At 43.4% G+C, this 18,151-nt stretch overlaps 1 protein-coding gene across 1 annotated transcript in view; it reads left to right on the forward strand.

Moving 5' to 3' along the window:
* Positions 1-18,151, forward strand: part of LOC108881930 (microtubule-actin cross-linking factor 1-like) — a 218,660-nt gene that overhangs the window by 180,188 nt on the left and 20,321 nt on the right. Inside the window, 11 exon segments of the mRNA XM_051068556.1 lie at positions 8,437-8,598; positions 9,353-9,523; positions 11,052-11,218; positions 12,185-12,344; positions 13,029-13,355; positions 13,790-13,874; positions 14,606-14,832; positions 15,798-16,015; positions 16,105-16,324; positions 16,426-16,644; positions 16,768-16,971. Coding sequence (XP_050924513.1) covers positions 8,437-8,598; positions 9,353-9,523; positions 11,052-11,218; positions 12,185-12,344; positions 13,029-13,355; positions 13,790-13,874; positions 14,606-14,832; positions 15,798-16,015; positions 16,105-16,324; positions 16,426-16,644; positions 16,768-16,971 — 2,160 coding nt within the window.

The following is an 18,151-nucleotide window of genomic DNA, read 5'->3' on the forward strand; positions in this document are numbered from 1 at the left end:
TGTGTGTTTACGTATACAAGCATATCTCAGTGAGACGGTGTGTTTGACAGCCCTGTCGTGCTTTCGAGCTCTGCTATTACTCAGTGTTTGGCCCAGATTTGCCTGATTTTTGTTGAACCCGGTTTTTGTTGCATGCAGGCTCATTTTACCTCTTTTTGTTAATGAAACGTGCAATGACATCATAGCTAAACTCAAACTGACTGATGTTTATATCAGTAGCTCTCAGACTCAGTGACCCCATTTCAAACCTGCTGATAAAGGTTTAATGTCAGGCAGAGAATCTTAATTATTCCTCGCATCATGTGCGTATCATGAACAAGCAGTCTGTGATTTGATGCGACCAATGATGCACCAGAGCCCATGCTGACAATGTTTTATTACGTTATAGTTTCCCCTGGGCAGAAGTTGCTGGTCAGTCACATCTCATTTACTCTACCCTGTGTGGGTTTATGAGTACATTCGACTGTGTGTGTGTATTTGTGTCTTCATATGTTATCAGTCCACGTCTGTTTGTTCTCTCTGCAGTCGCAGCCTCTCTGGCTTCAGTTTAATGTAATCAGTTGTCGCGTTCACTCAGCCTCAGATCTAGCACAGAGGAGAATTACAGCGTTACAGCGTTGACGTAGTGCAGATGATCTATAACAACATCAAAAAAACAGAGGAACATTTTTGAAGAAAAGTGGCTTGAATTAGCACTGCCACTCTTCAGGCCGAGAGCAGTTTACTCTGCATGCTTTATATGCTGTAAGGTTTGGAGACGCGTTTGTCTTTGGTTTGATTTTGCAGCATTTTGTTCTAGTTAGATTTTTATTCCCCAGGTCGAAACACACAAGAAACTGGGACTTGGTCATTCTCTATATGCAAATCAGCGAATGGCATGCTGCCATAGAAACACACTGAGACCTTCATATTTTTCTTAGCAATGAATGATGGATGACAATTTGGAAATTTGACTCTCCAGTTTTTGTTCACATTTCTGAAAAGTGACGCATGCACTTTTGTTGTGTGATGAAATCCCCTTTATTCAGCCATGCCCTCCCTCTCCTCGTCCCCCCTCCTCCAGCTCTACTCCTCCATGCTTGGATGGTTTTGTTGCTGTGATAAGGGAGGTGAGAGGTAAATACTGTGGCTCTCTGTGAAGGGGAGCTGCCTCTGCCAACATGGCTACACAAACAGTGTGTGAAGTTGTCTGGGGAATATAAACTTAGATATCAGATAAGAATGTGCTAGGGCTAACACTGGGACTGTGGGCTGGACTCTGTTGTTGCCTGTCCACTTTTATTCTGTGTTTTGTTTCTGTCTGTCCTCTCTAACCTGTCTGTGTCTCCTTTTTCTCTTCTATCTCTGTCTGTCTTCTTTATTTTATCAAGTTTATATCTCTCTGCTCTCTGCTTGTCTTTGCATCTCCCCACCCCACTTCAATATTCTGCTCTGGCGCAAAACCAGGCAATTTTCACGTTAAGTCGCTGATAAGACTTTGTGATGTGACGAACACGGGGAGGACAGATAGACAGACACGCAGAGTTTAGTAAGACAGACAAAGACGCAGACACAAAAAGAGTTGTGACAGGCGACGGGGAGGTTGGGTGGTGGAGGAAGCTATTGTTTTCACAGGGGGGGGTGGTGGTGGTGGATGGTGGAGCACCTTTTACCGCTACACGAGGCTTTAGTAGAACGATAAGAGAGCCGACGCTGGCAGGCAGACACAGGCAGAAGGTCTTTGGATTAATGTGGAGCTCATTTTAAAGCACAGTGTGTGTGTATGTGTGCCCTGCAAAGCAGACAGACAGACAGACAGACAGATGGACTAGCTTCGCATGCTGTTTGATGAACTGGGGGAGAGGGAACGTGGAGTACAGACAGACTGACCAGTGACAGCTCATACACAGATTGAGTGTGAGCAGCTCTTTCATTCAGTTTAGCTGCTGAGTCCTAAAAAGTATCTTATACGTTCTAATACATATCACATGCAGCTATTAGTGGTCTTATTTTTTGCTCTGTACATGAGTGAGCGCTGAGCTTTTTTGGTTGCACTTCCAATTAATATTTCAGATGTTTCATCACCCATGTTTCCCTGGAAATTGGCTGCTTTCGCCAGGTTTATACCTCATCTTGTTTTGCTTTCTAATGGGTTCAAATCACTTCAGATGCTGTAAAAAAAATCCCCTAAAAACAACTGTAACTATTGGTTTCTGAAACATGCACATACACCATTTTTGTTCCAAATCATTTTCAACACGAGATGGAAAAGTAGTTACGACAGGGCCTGGAAAAGATGAGGCTCTGACAGACGGATGTTGAAGCAGAAAGAGACAAACAGGTGGCTTCAGGACCGCGGCTCATACATTTTGTGTTTTGATTGATGTGATAATTCTGGTTCTGAACAACCGCCTCCGGGATAAACCTGTGAAAGACGGAGGAGGGAGGGTGTAGGGAGGGGGACACGATGTGTTCAGGAACACAGAAAAGCATGAAAGCAAATGCAAGAAGACATTGATCTCCCAGTGGAATTGAATGTAGCTGCGTTTAAAATGTAAAAAGTAGATCAAATATTTGAAGCGTTTTTCAGTGATTTTACATATTTTGTCGTCTGTGTGTCTGCTGCTGCATCACCCCCCCTTCTCGCCTCTCATAACGATATCAGCAAAACAATAGAGCTCTTAAAAACGGTGGAGCAGTGGTCTCCTGTTGGATAAGAACACGTTTCCAAGAATCCAGAAAAAACACATATATTACTCTCTCCCTGTCTGTCTCACAGGGAGTTGTTAAGCTACACGAAAATCCCAGAAGTGTGGGGAAGAACACTGTTCCTGTGAGTGAAGGAAAAGGATGTGTGTGTTCAGAAAAATGCATCCCTGAAAGAGAGAAAGAACTGATGGTGGAGAAAGAAAGGGAAAGAAAAGAGAGGATAGTAAGGTTTAAGCCAGCGTGCTTTGAATGCAAGCCACATTTGCATGAGATTTGTATCTGTTTGCTGATGTTCAAATAAGGACGCAGGTTTCAAATGGGATTTATTAACGCCTCTAAGTGTCAGAAAGCGTTCAGCTTGTGGCTTCAAGCAAAGCCTTTATCCTCCACACCACCCCGTCGTCATCATCAGCGAGGTTAGTTTGGAAACAGATTTCTACCGTTTCCTTCCTCCCCTCATTCCTCGTTCCATTAAAAGAGAAAGGAGGGAGCGGGGAAGGACGAGGGCTGAAAGACAGGAAGAGAGTGAGAGGCGAGGGCTGGGGCAGGAAGAGAGGGAGGGAGGGAGGTGAAGGAAAGGCAAATGGGACAGGCTGATAGCTGTGTTGTTACTGGTCAGAATGAAGTGCAGCGGCTGCCATGTTTGTTTCAGGAGAGGCTGGCTGCTCACGCCCTCCTCCTGGTTTTTCTATTTACACCAACTCCCATTCAGCTCTTTTCTTAAGCGCATACCAGTTTTATTTCTCCACCTTTTAAACGGTGGCATGAGCGTAGCTTTAGAGGCAACATTTAAAAGAAGAACCACTTGCCTTATTCACGAAGCGGACAGATCGTGTTATGGAAATCAGTTATGAAGGGGAGATGAAAGGAGAGGACACAGTTCAGAGCAGAACAACTTTAAAGCCTTGATAACAAGTTTTAAAACTCTGTGTAGCTGAGAAACATCCTGCGTGCTCTTCGAGTCACAGCCTCTAGATGCTGAGATTTCCTTTCCTTTTCCTTTTCCTTTTTTTCTTCTATCATATCTTTTTGCAGCAGTTACATTAGCAGCTAAAGGGAAGCTGCCATGTTTAGCCAGTAGAGCTCCTGTGTTTCAGTTAGGAGCTCACATGTTCCTCATCTGTCCTGATCAAGAAATTGATTGTCCTTGAGTGATGTTTTGGACACACGCCATCAACACAGCTATTCCTTTCCTCAGCGTTATTAGCTTGACAGATGACAGCTAAATATAGAGCATCCACACATGTGTCCACGTACGGCAGACGTACAGCACACTCACACTCTGGAAACACTTTGATATATCATCTGTAAAATTTCACTCTCAAAGTTTAACTCAGAGTGAAAATATTTATGAGATTATTGGTGTTAGTGTTACCCTGTCTGCATGTAGGCTGTGTTGTAAGAATCATGTGCTTTCGCTCTCATGCACAGTGTTTGACCTGATTTGTGACCAGTGAGAGAGCTGTTGGCATTTCGTGAGAGCCTGTGGTCTTCACACTTAATAAAGCCGTGATTGATGCTGCTGAAAGGTCATGAAAACATACTTTATCAATCAGCTACACAGGCACAGAATAATCCACCGCACCGTTTCTCTGTGGTTTGAAGTGGGTGTGGTTCCAGATTTATCAACATACAAATTAAAACCTGATCAAACCTCATCCTCAGTCCTGATGATGCAGATTAGCTTTTCTCATTTTCCTTTATATCAGCTTTGATTGTTGCTTTTTAATCATGAATATTTAACGTCATGAAGAAAGTTTTCAGGGATTTTTATCAATTAACCTACTGATTATTTTCTCAGTTTATCATTTTGACTGTAAAATGTCAGAAAATGTGCTGCTATAATGTCTCAAAGCCAAGATGCTGTGTTCATTTGCAACCAGATATGACAACACATCATCACATTTGAGAAGTTTTAACCGTAAAATGTTTTAAGTTCTTGCTTGAAAAATGACTTATAGTGATTAATTAACTCATTAATCAAAGTATTTGATAAATTTTCTGTTGATCAACTGGTCTTAACTGGGATAAGCTTGGCTTTTATGCTGTTTCATCTACCTACCAGCTACATTTACTTTCATTTTTTCCTCTCACCTCTCATGAGCTTTTAGATGTTTGTGTCTCAAACTCTTAATTTGTCCGACTCAAAAACAACATCCACACTTGTCAGAACTGTCTGACTTTTATACACTGATTTCAACACATATCACTGAGATTTAGACCAGAATCTGTGTTCTAGGAAATTATTGCATTTCTTTGACAAACTTGGGGGAAAAAAGATAAGTCTTTCATCTTTTTCTCATCATCAGCCTCTCAAACTGGTTTCTGTTTAACCAGGCATATCAGTGCAAACAGTATTTAGCCAGCATCAGCCGCTCACATCCCCCTTCCTCAGTCTTAGTCAGATCTACTTTCATCCCAGAGTTTTTATTGCCTGTCCACAGTGAACTGCAGCTGAAGTGAGAAAGCCAGTGTGGGTTTGCGGTTCAGATGGAGAGTGAGACAAAGAGGATGATGGGAGAAAAAGAAGAGGCAGCTGTGGCAGGAGGAATGGGGCGGGGGGGCAGCAAGAGGAAAGAGAAGAGGTAGAAGGAGGAGTGATGACATGATGGGAGGAAGAAGGAGGAGGAGGAGGAGGATGACAAGCACGGTGGTGATAGTTAAGTTAGCCCTGTCAAGAGTGTGTGCGTGTGTTGCTGCGTGCCGGCTGAGGTAGGGAAGAATGACAAGTATGTGGGACATTTTCCAGAGCTCTGGTTTAGTGGATTCAACCACTCTGAGCTGGCGAGAGAGAAAGAGCAGAGAGGGCGGCTGAAATAGAGACAGAAAGAGAGAAAAAAAACACAAAGAGAGCTGACAGAAGAAGAAGAGGAGGAGGGAGAATGGACAGAAATGTAATGCGCGCACAACCTATAAGGTGTTTACATACATCCCAGTGTGTGTTTAGGTGATGAATGGGTGTACTTTCCCTGTTTTTTCCTTTTCTGTCCCCCTCTATCTGTGACACGCACACACACACACACACACACACCCACACACACCAGGCGTAGGGTGGAGTGGGTCATGGCTACAGTCATTGTTGTTCTGGCCGACAGACTTCCTGTTCCAAGCAGCTATGACGCCCATCGCCACAACACAGCTGCGTTCAAACTGGACAGGAACACACACGCTCACACACACTCACACACACTCTCACACACACACTCACACACACAGCTCATTCATATTTAATCTTGCACAGAGATTCATACCTGTAGAACACACATAATTACGCACACTGATTCACACTTTTGCACACCACGCACTCGCACAAACACTTGCACAGATTTTTAATTCTCACACACACACACACACACAAAGCCTTGGCACGGCTAACCTGTAGATTGGTGCCGTATTTAAACCAGATGAGCAGAAACCTGTAAACCCTTTGATTACGACCCACTGCAGAGACTCAGAAACACGTTCCAGCTCAGCCGCTTCCAGTCAAATCTACGAGAGTAACTCGAAGTGTTATGTCTGCGGGTCTGTAAACATCCTCAACACATCATAAAACTTTTTAAAGCTTTTAAATGCAGACGAATGTGTTTGTGAATAGTGATGAAGGAAAGGCGCTCAGATTTGAAAAATTTGTTGCCTGAAATCTTCCTGGTATCATCAGTATGGCAGAAAAATCATGCTTAACTCATACTGTGCTTAAATATAATGTCAAATATTTACTTATTAATTAATTAATATATACATTTATTTTGTGGTGAAAATTTAACTTGAGATCCATTGCTAATCTGTTAGCAGGTTGTGATTTGACACAACTACATCCTCAGCATTTTATGGTGAAAATGGGGAAAGAGCCGTTTATTTTTCACTTGTTTTTTATTTCTGCTCAGTTTGATAAAAAAAAAAAAAAAATCTGCAGTGGATTTTTATTATTTGAGTGTTGGACACCCAAGACTATTGAAGATTTTCTGCCAGTTTCCTCCAGGCCATGGAGATATTTCACTGAAACCCAAACCTCCTTCTTCACATTTTCCCTCTCCTTCACTTCGACTGCACCCCCACCCCCTCCCTCCTCCTCAGTAATGTCACACCAGCTATTTTTCCCGAGGCTTTGGATTTACCAAAATCATGTCTGTGTGTGTGTGTGTGTGTCTCTTTGTGTGGCCGTTGAGGTTTGGCTGCTGCAGCATCACGAACCGCCAGCCCTAATTCTCCCTCTGTGGGCCTATCCTGAATGTCAGGACTCCTCGAACATGTCAGCGACCCCCCACATTACTACCACAGACCCCCCCCACCCATCTGATGGGATTTTACCCCAGAAATGACCAAATGAAGAGAATTTCACCAGTGGTGGTTTACAGTGTTCCCACTGGTCAGGGCAGTGGTGGAATACCGTGAAATTGTCAAAGTTGTTTTGTGGATTTGGCAAATTGTTGGATATAGCAGAACAGTTTACAGGAATTCAGCAGAATAATTTTTTTTTCCTGACATTTATTACATTAGCTGCTGGTTTTGGGGTTGTTTTTCTTCTCAGCAAGAACAACTGTAGTGAAAACCAGACTGTTTACGCCTGTAGAAAAACAAGAGAGACAACACAGACAGGAACAAGATTTTATATGTCAGGGATTATGAAATGTAAAGTTGAAGAAGTCATAATGTTTTGTAATACAGCTGTGGTCAGACCTTTTAATTTAGTATAGTACTGCCTTCCACTGTAACTAATTATTAATTCACTTAATCTTTAAAATGACAGATTAAAGCATATATATACAATTTATAATGAAATAAAATCGAGAAAAGCAGCAACTTTTCCCACATGTAAAGCTAGAACCAGTTGGATTTGTGTCATTTTTTCTTGATAAATGACTTTAATGACTTACTGGTTGTAAATTATGGTTGCGGATAAATTTTACTGCATCTGTAAATAGTTTTTTCAGTGAAAATACAATTAAATCTAATGCTCTTAATTGCCTTGGACCTCCACAATCTCCCTAGTGACCCAAATGGGACCCTGGACCGAACTTTGAAAACCGCTGCTGTGTGTTTTTGGATACAGTAGATTCTCTGTGAGAGAGGAGCTGTTATTGGCTGTCGTTCGGTCTTTTTCGTCCAGGGAAGTCAAGTCTGGTTGTGTTTAGTGTCGGGTGGCTGCCTCTATTGTCATCACAAGATGGCTCCAGCCGTTCGCTGTGACGTGTGTGCGTGAGTAATGTGGCCAGACAGGCGAAGTTGTGCGTGTATTTGCGATAAATGTGTGTGCCGGTGTGGGTCTGCTTGTGTGTGAATTTGGGTGTGTGATTAAGTGAAGGTTGTGTGTGTGTGTGTGTGTGTGTGTGTGTCTGTCGACTCAGCCTTTTCCAGCCAGCCCCTTACTCGTCTAACCCTCTAATCCCCGTAATCCCCTCGTCTCTCCCCCTCCTCTTTTTCCTCTCCTCCCTCCACCCTCGTTTCTCCAGCTCCCCTTCCTGTCTCCCACTCCTCTCTTATCTCTGCACATCCCTCTGTCTGTCTCTCATCTCCTAATATCCACTCGCTTCTATATGTAGGTTCATAATGTGGGACAGTTCGCTTCCATTTGTTGTCACGCAGATTGAATGTGTGGTGTATTTTTGACTGCTGACTGGTGTATTTCTGTGCTTTCTCCTCACATGCTTCTTCTCTTGCCTTATTCATTGATTAACGAAACAATAAGTCACTCAACCAATCAATTAATGACCTCCTGTCTCTCTCTCTCTGTTTGTTTTCTCCTCTCAGGCTGTGGAGAGAGAACAGGTGGACAGCATTCAACCGAAGCTGCAGCACGTCAACGCAGTGGGACAAGGTCTGATCCAGAGCGCCGCCAAACACACCGACACCCAGGCGCTGGAGCATGACCTGGAGACGACCAACCTCCGATGGAACTCACTCAACAAACGGGTACGGCTCAATACCCGCTATATGAAACATGTAACAGCCGAGTCGCTCCAGCTTCTCGCAGTTTCAAGCTCTCGGTTTTACTTCAGTCGTCAGAATCAACGGATCTTAAATGCTCAGTGAGCCAGCATCAATCATCCCTCCTTATCATTGTTTTAAAGTAAATCCAAAAGTTTCAAACTTAATAAATGACTCAAAAACAAAAGTTATTAAGGGGGGGTTGATTTCTTTTTGCTAAGGGTAGTCTGACTTCTTTGGCAGAGCAAGGAAAGATTTATATTTCAGCTTTCCCTTGTGGTATTGATTAAAAACTGGATTCAGATTGTCTCAGTTGACGGCTTTACTGTGAACTGTGGATCAAACAGGAGTGTTTTGCCATCCGCAGAGGATATGTCTCTGGTTTCAGAGATTTATTTTACCCATCACTCTAAATTATTACATTATCTCTCTCTCTCTTGTTTCCTTTGTCACTTTCTTCTGAATCATAACAACGTGTAAAAAATTAGATCCCCAAAAAGTTGTTATTTCTACTTCTAATTCGCCAGTGTGACAATAATTATGACGTACATTTATTAAGATTTTGGTTATTACCAGTGCTAATACTGTATTTTGAGAGGACTGTGTTGTAGTTTTTTAGTGAAGAAAAGGGTTCAAATAGAATATTAATAATACTGGGGAGAGTCTGGAATTGATGTTTACTTTGTCTAATGTGTGTATTTTTTGCGTCCTCACTCACGACCGTCTCTCCTGTCCTCAGGTGGCCGAGCGGATCGCCCAGCTGCAGGAGGCCCTGTTGCACTGTGGGAAATTCCAGGATGCTCTGGAGCCTCTGCTGAGCTGGCTGAGCGACACAGAGGAGCTGGTGGCCAATCAGAAGCCTCCGTCTGCCGAGTACCGCGTGGTCAAGGCCCAGATCCAAGAACAAAAGGTACGACGAGGATGAAGGGCGAATAAAATGACACAGGTGATAAGAAATCAGAATATATTTTCAGGACAAGTGTCATGACTGAGCAGATCCAGCACTTAAAGCAGCAGAAGTGTCTTTCTTCAGGTCATCGAGGGCACATTTTGATGACAAGTGTTTTTCAGTTTGCTCAGATTTTCCATTTTGGGGATTTGAAGCACTGATCATCAGGCACGGTTTTCTGAGCTCTTAGCTTCTGCCACCCACGTTCTTCTTTCTTTGAAGCATCCTGCCAGGATAAATCAAACTGCATTTGAATTTTCAGTCGCAGTTTTTCTGGATTATTCATGTATTTATTATTCCAAACGTTATTTTGAAAGAACAGGCAGACAGGTTGAATTAAGATATTGTTGATTTTCAGATGTCCTCAGTGTCCTTTACCCGCAAATAATAGATATTTGAGTGACAAGCACACACTCAAACACACATGCACACAGTCAATGATCCGTCTGCCTGGCATCCAAACAGCCCCAGTTGACCGTCTGCCAGTCAGACTGGCATAAAAACAGACACACACACACACGCATGGATGGATTTGTATTGTTTTCAGACACACTGACTTCTCCCTGTTTATCCAACATACACTTCCTGTGTTTGTGCACATAAGAGCGCTGTAGTCTCGGCCGGCGATCAATCACACGTGTTTACATCCGTGACGGAGAGTGGCGTCACCACTTGGTCGAAAAGGAGAGTCAACTGTGCAGAGAAGTGAATTCCAGAGGCTGAACCGAGCTGTTAGCAACAGTTCAAGGCAGAGAGAGAGGTCGCTATCTAATCAGGAAGGAAGTTCATAGTTCGTGTGTCAATATGGAAACAGAGGGATCCTGAGTTAGGCGAATAAAAGTCTGTTAAAAAGTATCACCTACTCCCTTAATTGAACGTTTAATAATTCATTCTGTATGAAAAACAGAATTTTTAAAAGATATCTGCTAACCTGATTCCTGTGACACACTGACAAAAGGTTTAAACAGCTAATAATTGATGAGCTACAAAAAAAAAGAGGGAAGGTTGACAATGGAAAACATGTCGTCTTCTGTTTTGGAAAAAACAAAATAGTTCCGCATTGCTAGTCGACTTGTTTTTCCAAAGCACATTTTCAGATTTGTTTTAGTCACAAGTGTAAACACCACTTCTATTTGCAAACATGGAGGGATTAGATTTTATGTTTGTAATGATTAAAGAACATGTTGACAGAAAAAATGATTTCTATCAGGTTTAATTAGGCAGTGTGCACTCAGTCAACAGTTAATTAGCTGCACCTAGCTAAACAAATTCAATCTAACACAATAAATCCTGACTTTGTAAAGCTTATAATGTTCAGTTATTGTTTTAGAGAGGTGCTGATTTAACAGCTTATTAAATGTTACTGTGTTATGATAAATGAAATAGATAGAATAGAATAGAAACACCTCTCAGTTTACAAAAATTCTCTAAAGGAAAACGTTGTATACGTACATTGTGTCAATGACTATGTGTATTTCTTTTCCTCCAGCTGCTCCAGAGATTGTTAGACGACCGCCGACCGACGGTGGAGATGATCCGTGCTGAAGGAGAGAGGATTGGTGCCACGGCGGACACTCAGGACCGAGAGAAGATCCAGACTCAGCTCCAGAGTCTCGCAGAGAGGTGGACTGACCTGCTGGACAAGGCCAGCGCCAGGTCAGTGTCTGAACTTCCCTGTAGTTCCTGAAAGAAAAGGAATTTCCCTGTAGAAATCAACACGAAGGCATCACATGGCACTCGTCCTGACTTTCAAACATCACATTCAACTCCATTTTTTCCTGTGAAAATTCAGCACAGTTAATATCGCAGCGAGCGAAAAGTCACAGATTTGTCTTATTCTTTCTAAATATGTGGTTTGGGAAAGTAATCAGTGGTGTACCTCAACAGCATGTTGTCTTGTGGTCATTTCCTGTTTTCGTGTTTCATCTCTGGGTGGCTCTTTTGAACACCACTATACTTAAAGCAAGAATTGTATCATTAGTATTGGTTTCTGTGGTCTACAAGTAATTTCAGAGGACTTTCAGTTCACCAGGGAAAGCAGGGTTTCTTTAAGGGGGAAAACGGGCACACACATGCAGAAAGGTTTACGTCGCAGATACGTCTGCTCATGTAAAGACGAGTCATAATTTAAAATGTTTACAACATTTTCATGTCTGGCAGCTCGCTGTAAGGCATGATATAAAAACACTCCTGTCATGTCTCTGGAATTTATTACACGGTCGACTATGAACAGTAACACACACACACACACACACACACACACACACACACACACACACACATACCTCTGCTATCTTTATAGACACTGAACACTGTGAGATGCTTCTGTTGACACTGACATGTTTTCTCACCACTTTTCAAAACCTCCCTTTCTCTGTCTGTCTCAAACACACCAATAACACATTTTATCGGTTTATGAAATTCTTTAATATTTAATAATATATAAACATTCAATAAAGCGTGTTTACAAAAAAGATGACAGCTGTATGACACAAATCAGGCCCAATTTGAGCAACGAAGCATCAGCAAAAGCAACAAAATGCCAATAAAAAGAACAGCTCTCTACTTCCTCCTCCCTTTCATCTCTCCCTGTCTCTCTCCTCCCCTCCCTCTCCCCCTCAGGCAGAGGCAGTTGGAGGAGCTGCAGGGTTTGGCTCTTCAGTTCCACGAGGCCCTGGAGCCTCTGGGAGAATGGCTGAGCGCCACCGAGAGACGCCTGAGCTCCGCCGAGCCCATGGGAACCCAGACGGCAAAGATCACCCAGCAGATCGTCAAGCACAAGGTACCGTTTGGCCCCGTGGTTATGGAGATCGCCCCCCTGATGGAAAGGTCACACAGGTTTATTTTTATGCGTGACAATGAGCAGGAGACTGACTGCTCAGGTGTTTGCTCCAGATAATCTGCCTCCCTCCACCCGGTCAGGCTGTCACCGCAGGTTTAATTTATAGGAAGCTGCTCTTAATTGCTGATGTACTTGGCAAAGTAAAGGCTCATGGCTCATTCAGTAGATTTACAGTCGTTGCAGACAAGAAAATACTTGCTGACTCACTCACTTACCTTTACATAAAGCTGGGATTCCAGTTGTGCAATCCCCGTAACAAGGAGAAAACATCAACACTAACACACATACATTTATTTCAGTGTAACTCAATGGAAAGATGCTGAGGACGAACAATAACACATCACCACAAAGCATTTATTTACAACCCTACATGTGCATTTCTTGGTTTATTCAGTTTTTACTTTCATTTGAGTTGTGTCAAGTTTTTAAGTTTTTCTTCTCATTCATCCATTGATGTTTATGATTTCCTCTTCACCTGTTATTTGTCATTTGCATGCTCATATTTTGAGTTTTTATCCATGTGTTTTTCTGTTGTTTTGCTTTTCTTTTCTCACTTCCCTTCATCTTCCTATCAAACACACACACACACACTCAAACAAAAACACACATACACACACTTCCCAGGCGCTCCAAGAGGATGTAGCCTCACGAGAAGCCGACGTCGACCACCTCGAGTCCCTCAGCCAATCGCTGACCCCGCTCAGCTGCGCGGTGGACCGCGATTGGTTGAGCGAGCGCGTGGGGTCGGTGAGGTCCGGTCACTCGGAGCTCGCTGATTGGTGCTCGAGGCGGGCGGGCCTGTTGGAGCAGGCGCTGGCCAACGCTCAGCTGTTTGGAGAGGAGGAGGTGGAGGTGCTGAACTGGCTGGCAGAGGTGGCTCAAAGGCTGGCTCAGGTCTCCGTGCAGAGCTACCAGCCTCAGCTGCTGGCCGAGCAGCACAAACACACTCTGGTACGACTTCATGGACACAGTGTACAAACTCAAGAACTTTACCTCATCAGACATGAGAACAGAGTTTATAAATAGTTTATAAATAGTGTTGATAGCCGTTTTTGCATCACAGACATCAAATTAAAACAAATCTGTGACTTCATTTACAAAACAAATTGATTTCAGAAGTAATTTTTAATAGAGTCTGCACAAGATTTGAATGTGGTTAAATCACAAACACATTATAGAGGGACGTGTTTACAAACAGATTCTGACAAAATGAACACAGTATTTACTTTATTCACAAATTGAATATGAGCTTAACAGATTTGAGATACTTTTTTGAAATGTTATCAAAAACGTGCACAGTGTAGTTACAATTGAGCTTTTGTAGCACAAAGGAAAATCTTTTTTATCTTGGCATTTGTTAACTTTCCATGTTTTTCTTCCCTCAGTCTCTGAATGAAGAGATCTTGAGCAGGAAGAAAACAGTGGACCAGGCCATCAAGAATGGACAAGCTTTACTCAAACAGACCACAGGTAATAATCAGATTTTTAATCCTCTGTTTCCTCCTGATGTTAAAATAACTGGACCTGAATAATGAAATGAAAATACAGATTGTAGTTAATGTTTCACTGATCAGTTTGTCTCGATTCGACTACATCTTTTACGTATTTTGATTAAAAGAAAGAGGTCAGTATCCTCTGTTTCGAGACGCTATTGTTGTGAAACTTAAGATTATTCTCTGAGCTGTTAATGCTCTTTATTCAGTCATTCTCATACAATCTCTAAAGATACAGAAAGACCAGGCTGCGTCAAAGAAACACACTATTCAGTCAAACGCTCTTCTAGTTGTTGTGGATTCACGTCCAAACCACACATTTTTAGATCAGTGGCAAACCAAACCGTAACATCTGGTTTGTGTTTCTCTTCGCGTATCATGATATCAGCCACGCTGACTGGCAGAACTATTAGCGAGTTGTTTGTCGGTCTACCCTCTGTGTTTTTACTGTCATATTTAGATGGTTAGACAAATGTTGCGGTGATCAGAGGTATGCCGAGCTGTCAGCCCAAAGGATACTGTGAGATTTTACAGAACATGTCTGTAATATGTGAATTTTATGGGGTAATGTAAGAATTAGGACTCTGGTTAAGTTTGACCATACAAGAAATCAGATCTTTTGTCGCAGGGGAAAAAAAAACAAAGCAGCAGGACTTTTCCATATGCGCTCTGCGTCTCTTCAAACTGACCCTGTGTGTCGCTCTGCAGGTGAAGAGGTCCTCCTGATCCAGGAGAAGCTGGACGGCATCAAGTCTCGCTATGCTGAGATGACAGCCAGCAGCAGCAAGGCCCTCCGCACCCTGGAGCAGGCTCTGCAGCTCGCCACGCGGTTCGCCAGCGCACACGACGACCTTAACCAGTGGCTGGACGGCGTGGAGGCGGAGCTCAACAACATGGAGCCTGACGCCACACCAGCCTATCAGGAGAGACAGAAGGTAGGAGAATAGATAAGTGAATGTTTGCCATACCCACTCATTAATGACCTTTATTTTGAAGCATTGTACTTTTTGCTTTATCTAGGACATTGTCCACTTATTCTAAATGAAAACATGTTAGTGTCAATGTGTGTGTGTCCTCGAATGCCCCATTTGAACACTCAGGAATGATGATGGTGCGTAGGTTTATTGTACGGACTCATTTACACCTGCCAAACACAGAAGGTGTCCAGATTCAGATCGCATTTTGATACCAGGTGTAAACTGGGTCTTACAGTTTAGAGCAGCTAAGTTACAGTATTTACTGTTACACTCATTGCTTCCAGGTATATAATTAACTCTGGACTGTGAGTCACTTGATTCAAAATGAGTGTTTGGAACAGCAGTGAAAGACTCGACATCGACCCGCTGCATCTGTTCTCTGTTACACACCACATTTCTCACACAGGTGTCAGAGATGCAGCTCTTCTTCTGCCTTGTCTAGTTTCGGTTCAGCTGAAATGTGATTGACTGGGCTGCAACTTTACAGATTTAATCATCCGTGTTTTACAGATTTAAATGAGTATTTTTAAAGATGAGTTTAAAGTTGCCTGTTATGGCATTTTCAGCCGTTCAGCATCAGCCTCCACAGTAGAGTTACCATAGAAACATTGATTTCAGGGAACTCAATAACAGTTTCTAAAAGCTATTGAAAGGATTATTGCCATTTAATTTATTGCTGCCATCCAGTTTTTCCTCTCCACAATGACATTTTCAGCATTTACCATTTAATATGCTTTCACTGTGCCACACTTGAAAAGTAAAGCAGCCTCAGCCCCCACAGAAAGCTTCGATACACTTGGTGCCATTTAGTTAATTGCATTTTTTACGTCAAGTTGTATTTGAAAAGTCCATATTTAAGTACATTTTCCATTTGATTACAGCTTTTTCTTGGTAAAATTAATCCTTCACTTTCGCTTCTGCAGGAGCTGAAGAAAGTTTCAGCAGAGAAGCGCCTGGTGTTGGATACGGTCAACGAGGTGGGCAGCGCTCTGCTGGACCTGGTGCCGTGGCGAGCCCGGGAAGGCCTGGACCGCCTGGTCGCCGACGCCAACCAACGCTACCGCCAGGCTGATGAAACCATCACTCAGCGCGTGCAGCTGGTACAAGCTGCCATCCAGAGGTCACAACAGGTGCTGCAACAGTTGAGATGGTTCACGTTTTGAAATTAGATTTGTCTGTTTTACTGTGAGCATCACTAAACTTCATCTCCCCTTCCTTCAGTATGAAGAGGCAGGTGGACGCAGAGCTGGCGTGGGTCGGAGAGACGGAGCGCAAGTTGGCGTCCCTGGGGCCCCTGAGTCTGGAGCCTGACGTGACAGTGGCTCAGCTGCAGGTGCAGAGGGCCTTCAACATCGACATCATCCGACACAAAGACACCGTGGATCAGCTCCTCAGCACCAGAGATGACATCCTGGAGACTTGCAGCGATGCCCAGAAGGATGCACTGATGGTAGGTCACTGATGGATCAGTAACCCCGGTGGGAGACTGGACTGAGGACAAAGGAAAGCGAGGGAACATTAATGTCTGTGTGTCTTCATCAACTCCTCCAGGTTAAGACGGATTCTCTGAGTGCTCGTTACGACACAGTGAGCCAGAGCCACAGCGAGCGGTTCTCAGCTCTGGAGCAGGCCCAGGTTCTGGTGGCTCGGTTCTGGGAGACCTATGAGGAACTGGAGCCGTGGTTGGGCGAGACTGAAACCCTCATCACCCAGCTGCCGCCACCAGCCATCGACACAGATGCTCTCCGACTGCAACAAGACCAGATGAGGGTAAGAGATAAAATCTTACGCTATGGTTCCACCTTTTATGTTTTAACTTTCCTCTCGTTATCGTCGCTAAATAAACTTTCCAATTAATTTACCATGTTCGCGTCCCTTAATTTCCCCTTCTAGCTGCTGAGGGAGTCCATCGCAGAGCACAAGCCCCACATTGACAAGCTGCTGAAGATCGGGCCCCAGCTGGCCGAGCTCAGCCTCCAGGAGGGGGCGACGGTGACGCAGCGCTACACCGAGGCCGAGAGACGCTACCTGGCCATCAAAGAGGAGGTGAAAGGTCGCGCTACAGCTCTAGACGAGGCGGTGTCTCAGTCCGCACAGGTACGTCACAGAGCACGATTTAAAAACACTCTGTGTTATAACGGCAGACCTGGGTCTAATAACTTTTATTAATTAGTCTGCTTTGACACAACTCATTTAACATTTAATCCAGTGAACTTTAAAACAACATTTTGTTAATGAATTTAACGAATCTGTTAAATTAAAACCATTTGTCTCTCAGTGGAAATTTGTTTGTAAATGCTGTTTGGCCCAGGTCTGTTTACAGCTTGTTATTTAATGTCTGCTGCCCCAGACGAAGCAGTGACGCCTGATGTGATTACTAAACAGCATGAGGTTTATGCTGACTCTGTTTTTGTCTCTGTTGCTTTCTGTTTACTAAATGATAATGAGCATTTATTGTTTAACGTCACAACTTCTGTTAAAGTTTTATTGGCATTTGTTGCTTTCTGGACTTATTTCTTTGTGTATTTTACATTTCATTTCACGAGACATCACTGAGTCACCGGTGCTGCTGGTGTGGATATTGTTGCACTGTATGCATGTCTCTGATTTAACTCATTGTATTGTTTCTCCACCCTCCGCCCTCCCCTTCAAACTGATCCATGTATCGCTCCTTCTCTTTCTCCACCTGCACTTCCCACGTTGTCCTCATCCCCTCGCTCCATCCTAAACCTCCCACCTCCTTCTCTCTCCTCCTCCCTCCTCCTTTTACTTAACCTTAATCTCCCTCATCATGTTCACCACCCCTCATCTTCATAACCCCCATCCCCATCCCTCGTTCATTGTGGATGTGCTGTGTGTGTTGCCCCACCCCACCTACCACCACCACCATTTTCTCCATGGTCACTGCTCACTGCAATCACCCAGCTGGTAGAGGTAAGACCACTGACTGACAACATCAAACTGGCACTCGGGCTGCGGTCACACCACATGATTTGGTCAAAAAACAAAACATCAGTCAGTACTAAAGCACTGAGGTACTGATCTCACCAAAGAAACACATTTTAAATTCCCTAGATGAATAAATAAACTGTGAAAAGTAAGGTGTTAGAGATGTCTGGATCTTTTCTGATTTGAACACTGATTCGAATCATGTGGCTGCCGACCCCGAGTGACCATAAGACTGAACTAAATCTGTTAGGAACGCTCCCTTTTGTGTAGGATTGTAGACTTGAATAAAGCCTAGTCTACAACTGAGGCAGTAATGATTGTTTTAGCC

Source organism: Lates calcarifer, linkage group LG3 (genome assembly GCF_001640805.2).
Source record: "Lates calcarifer isolate ASB-BC8 linkage group LG3, TLL_Latcal_v3, whole genome shotgun sequence".
Classification (NCBI taxonomy): Eukaryota; Metazoa; Chordata; class Actinopteri; family Centropomidae; genus Lates; species Lates calcarifer.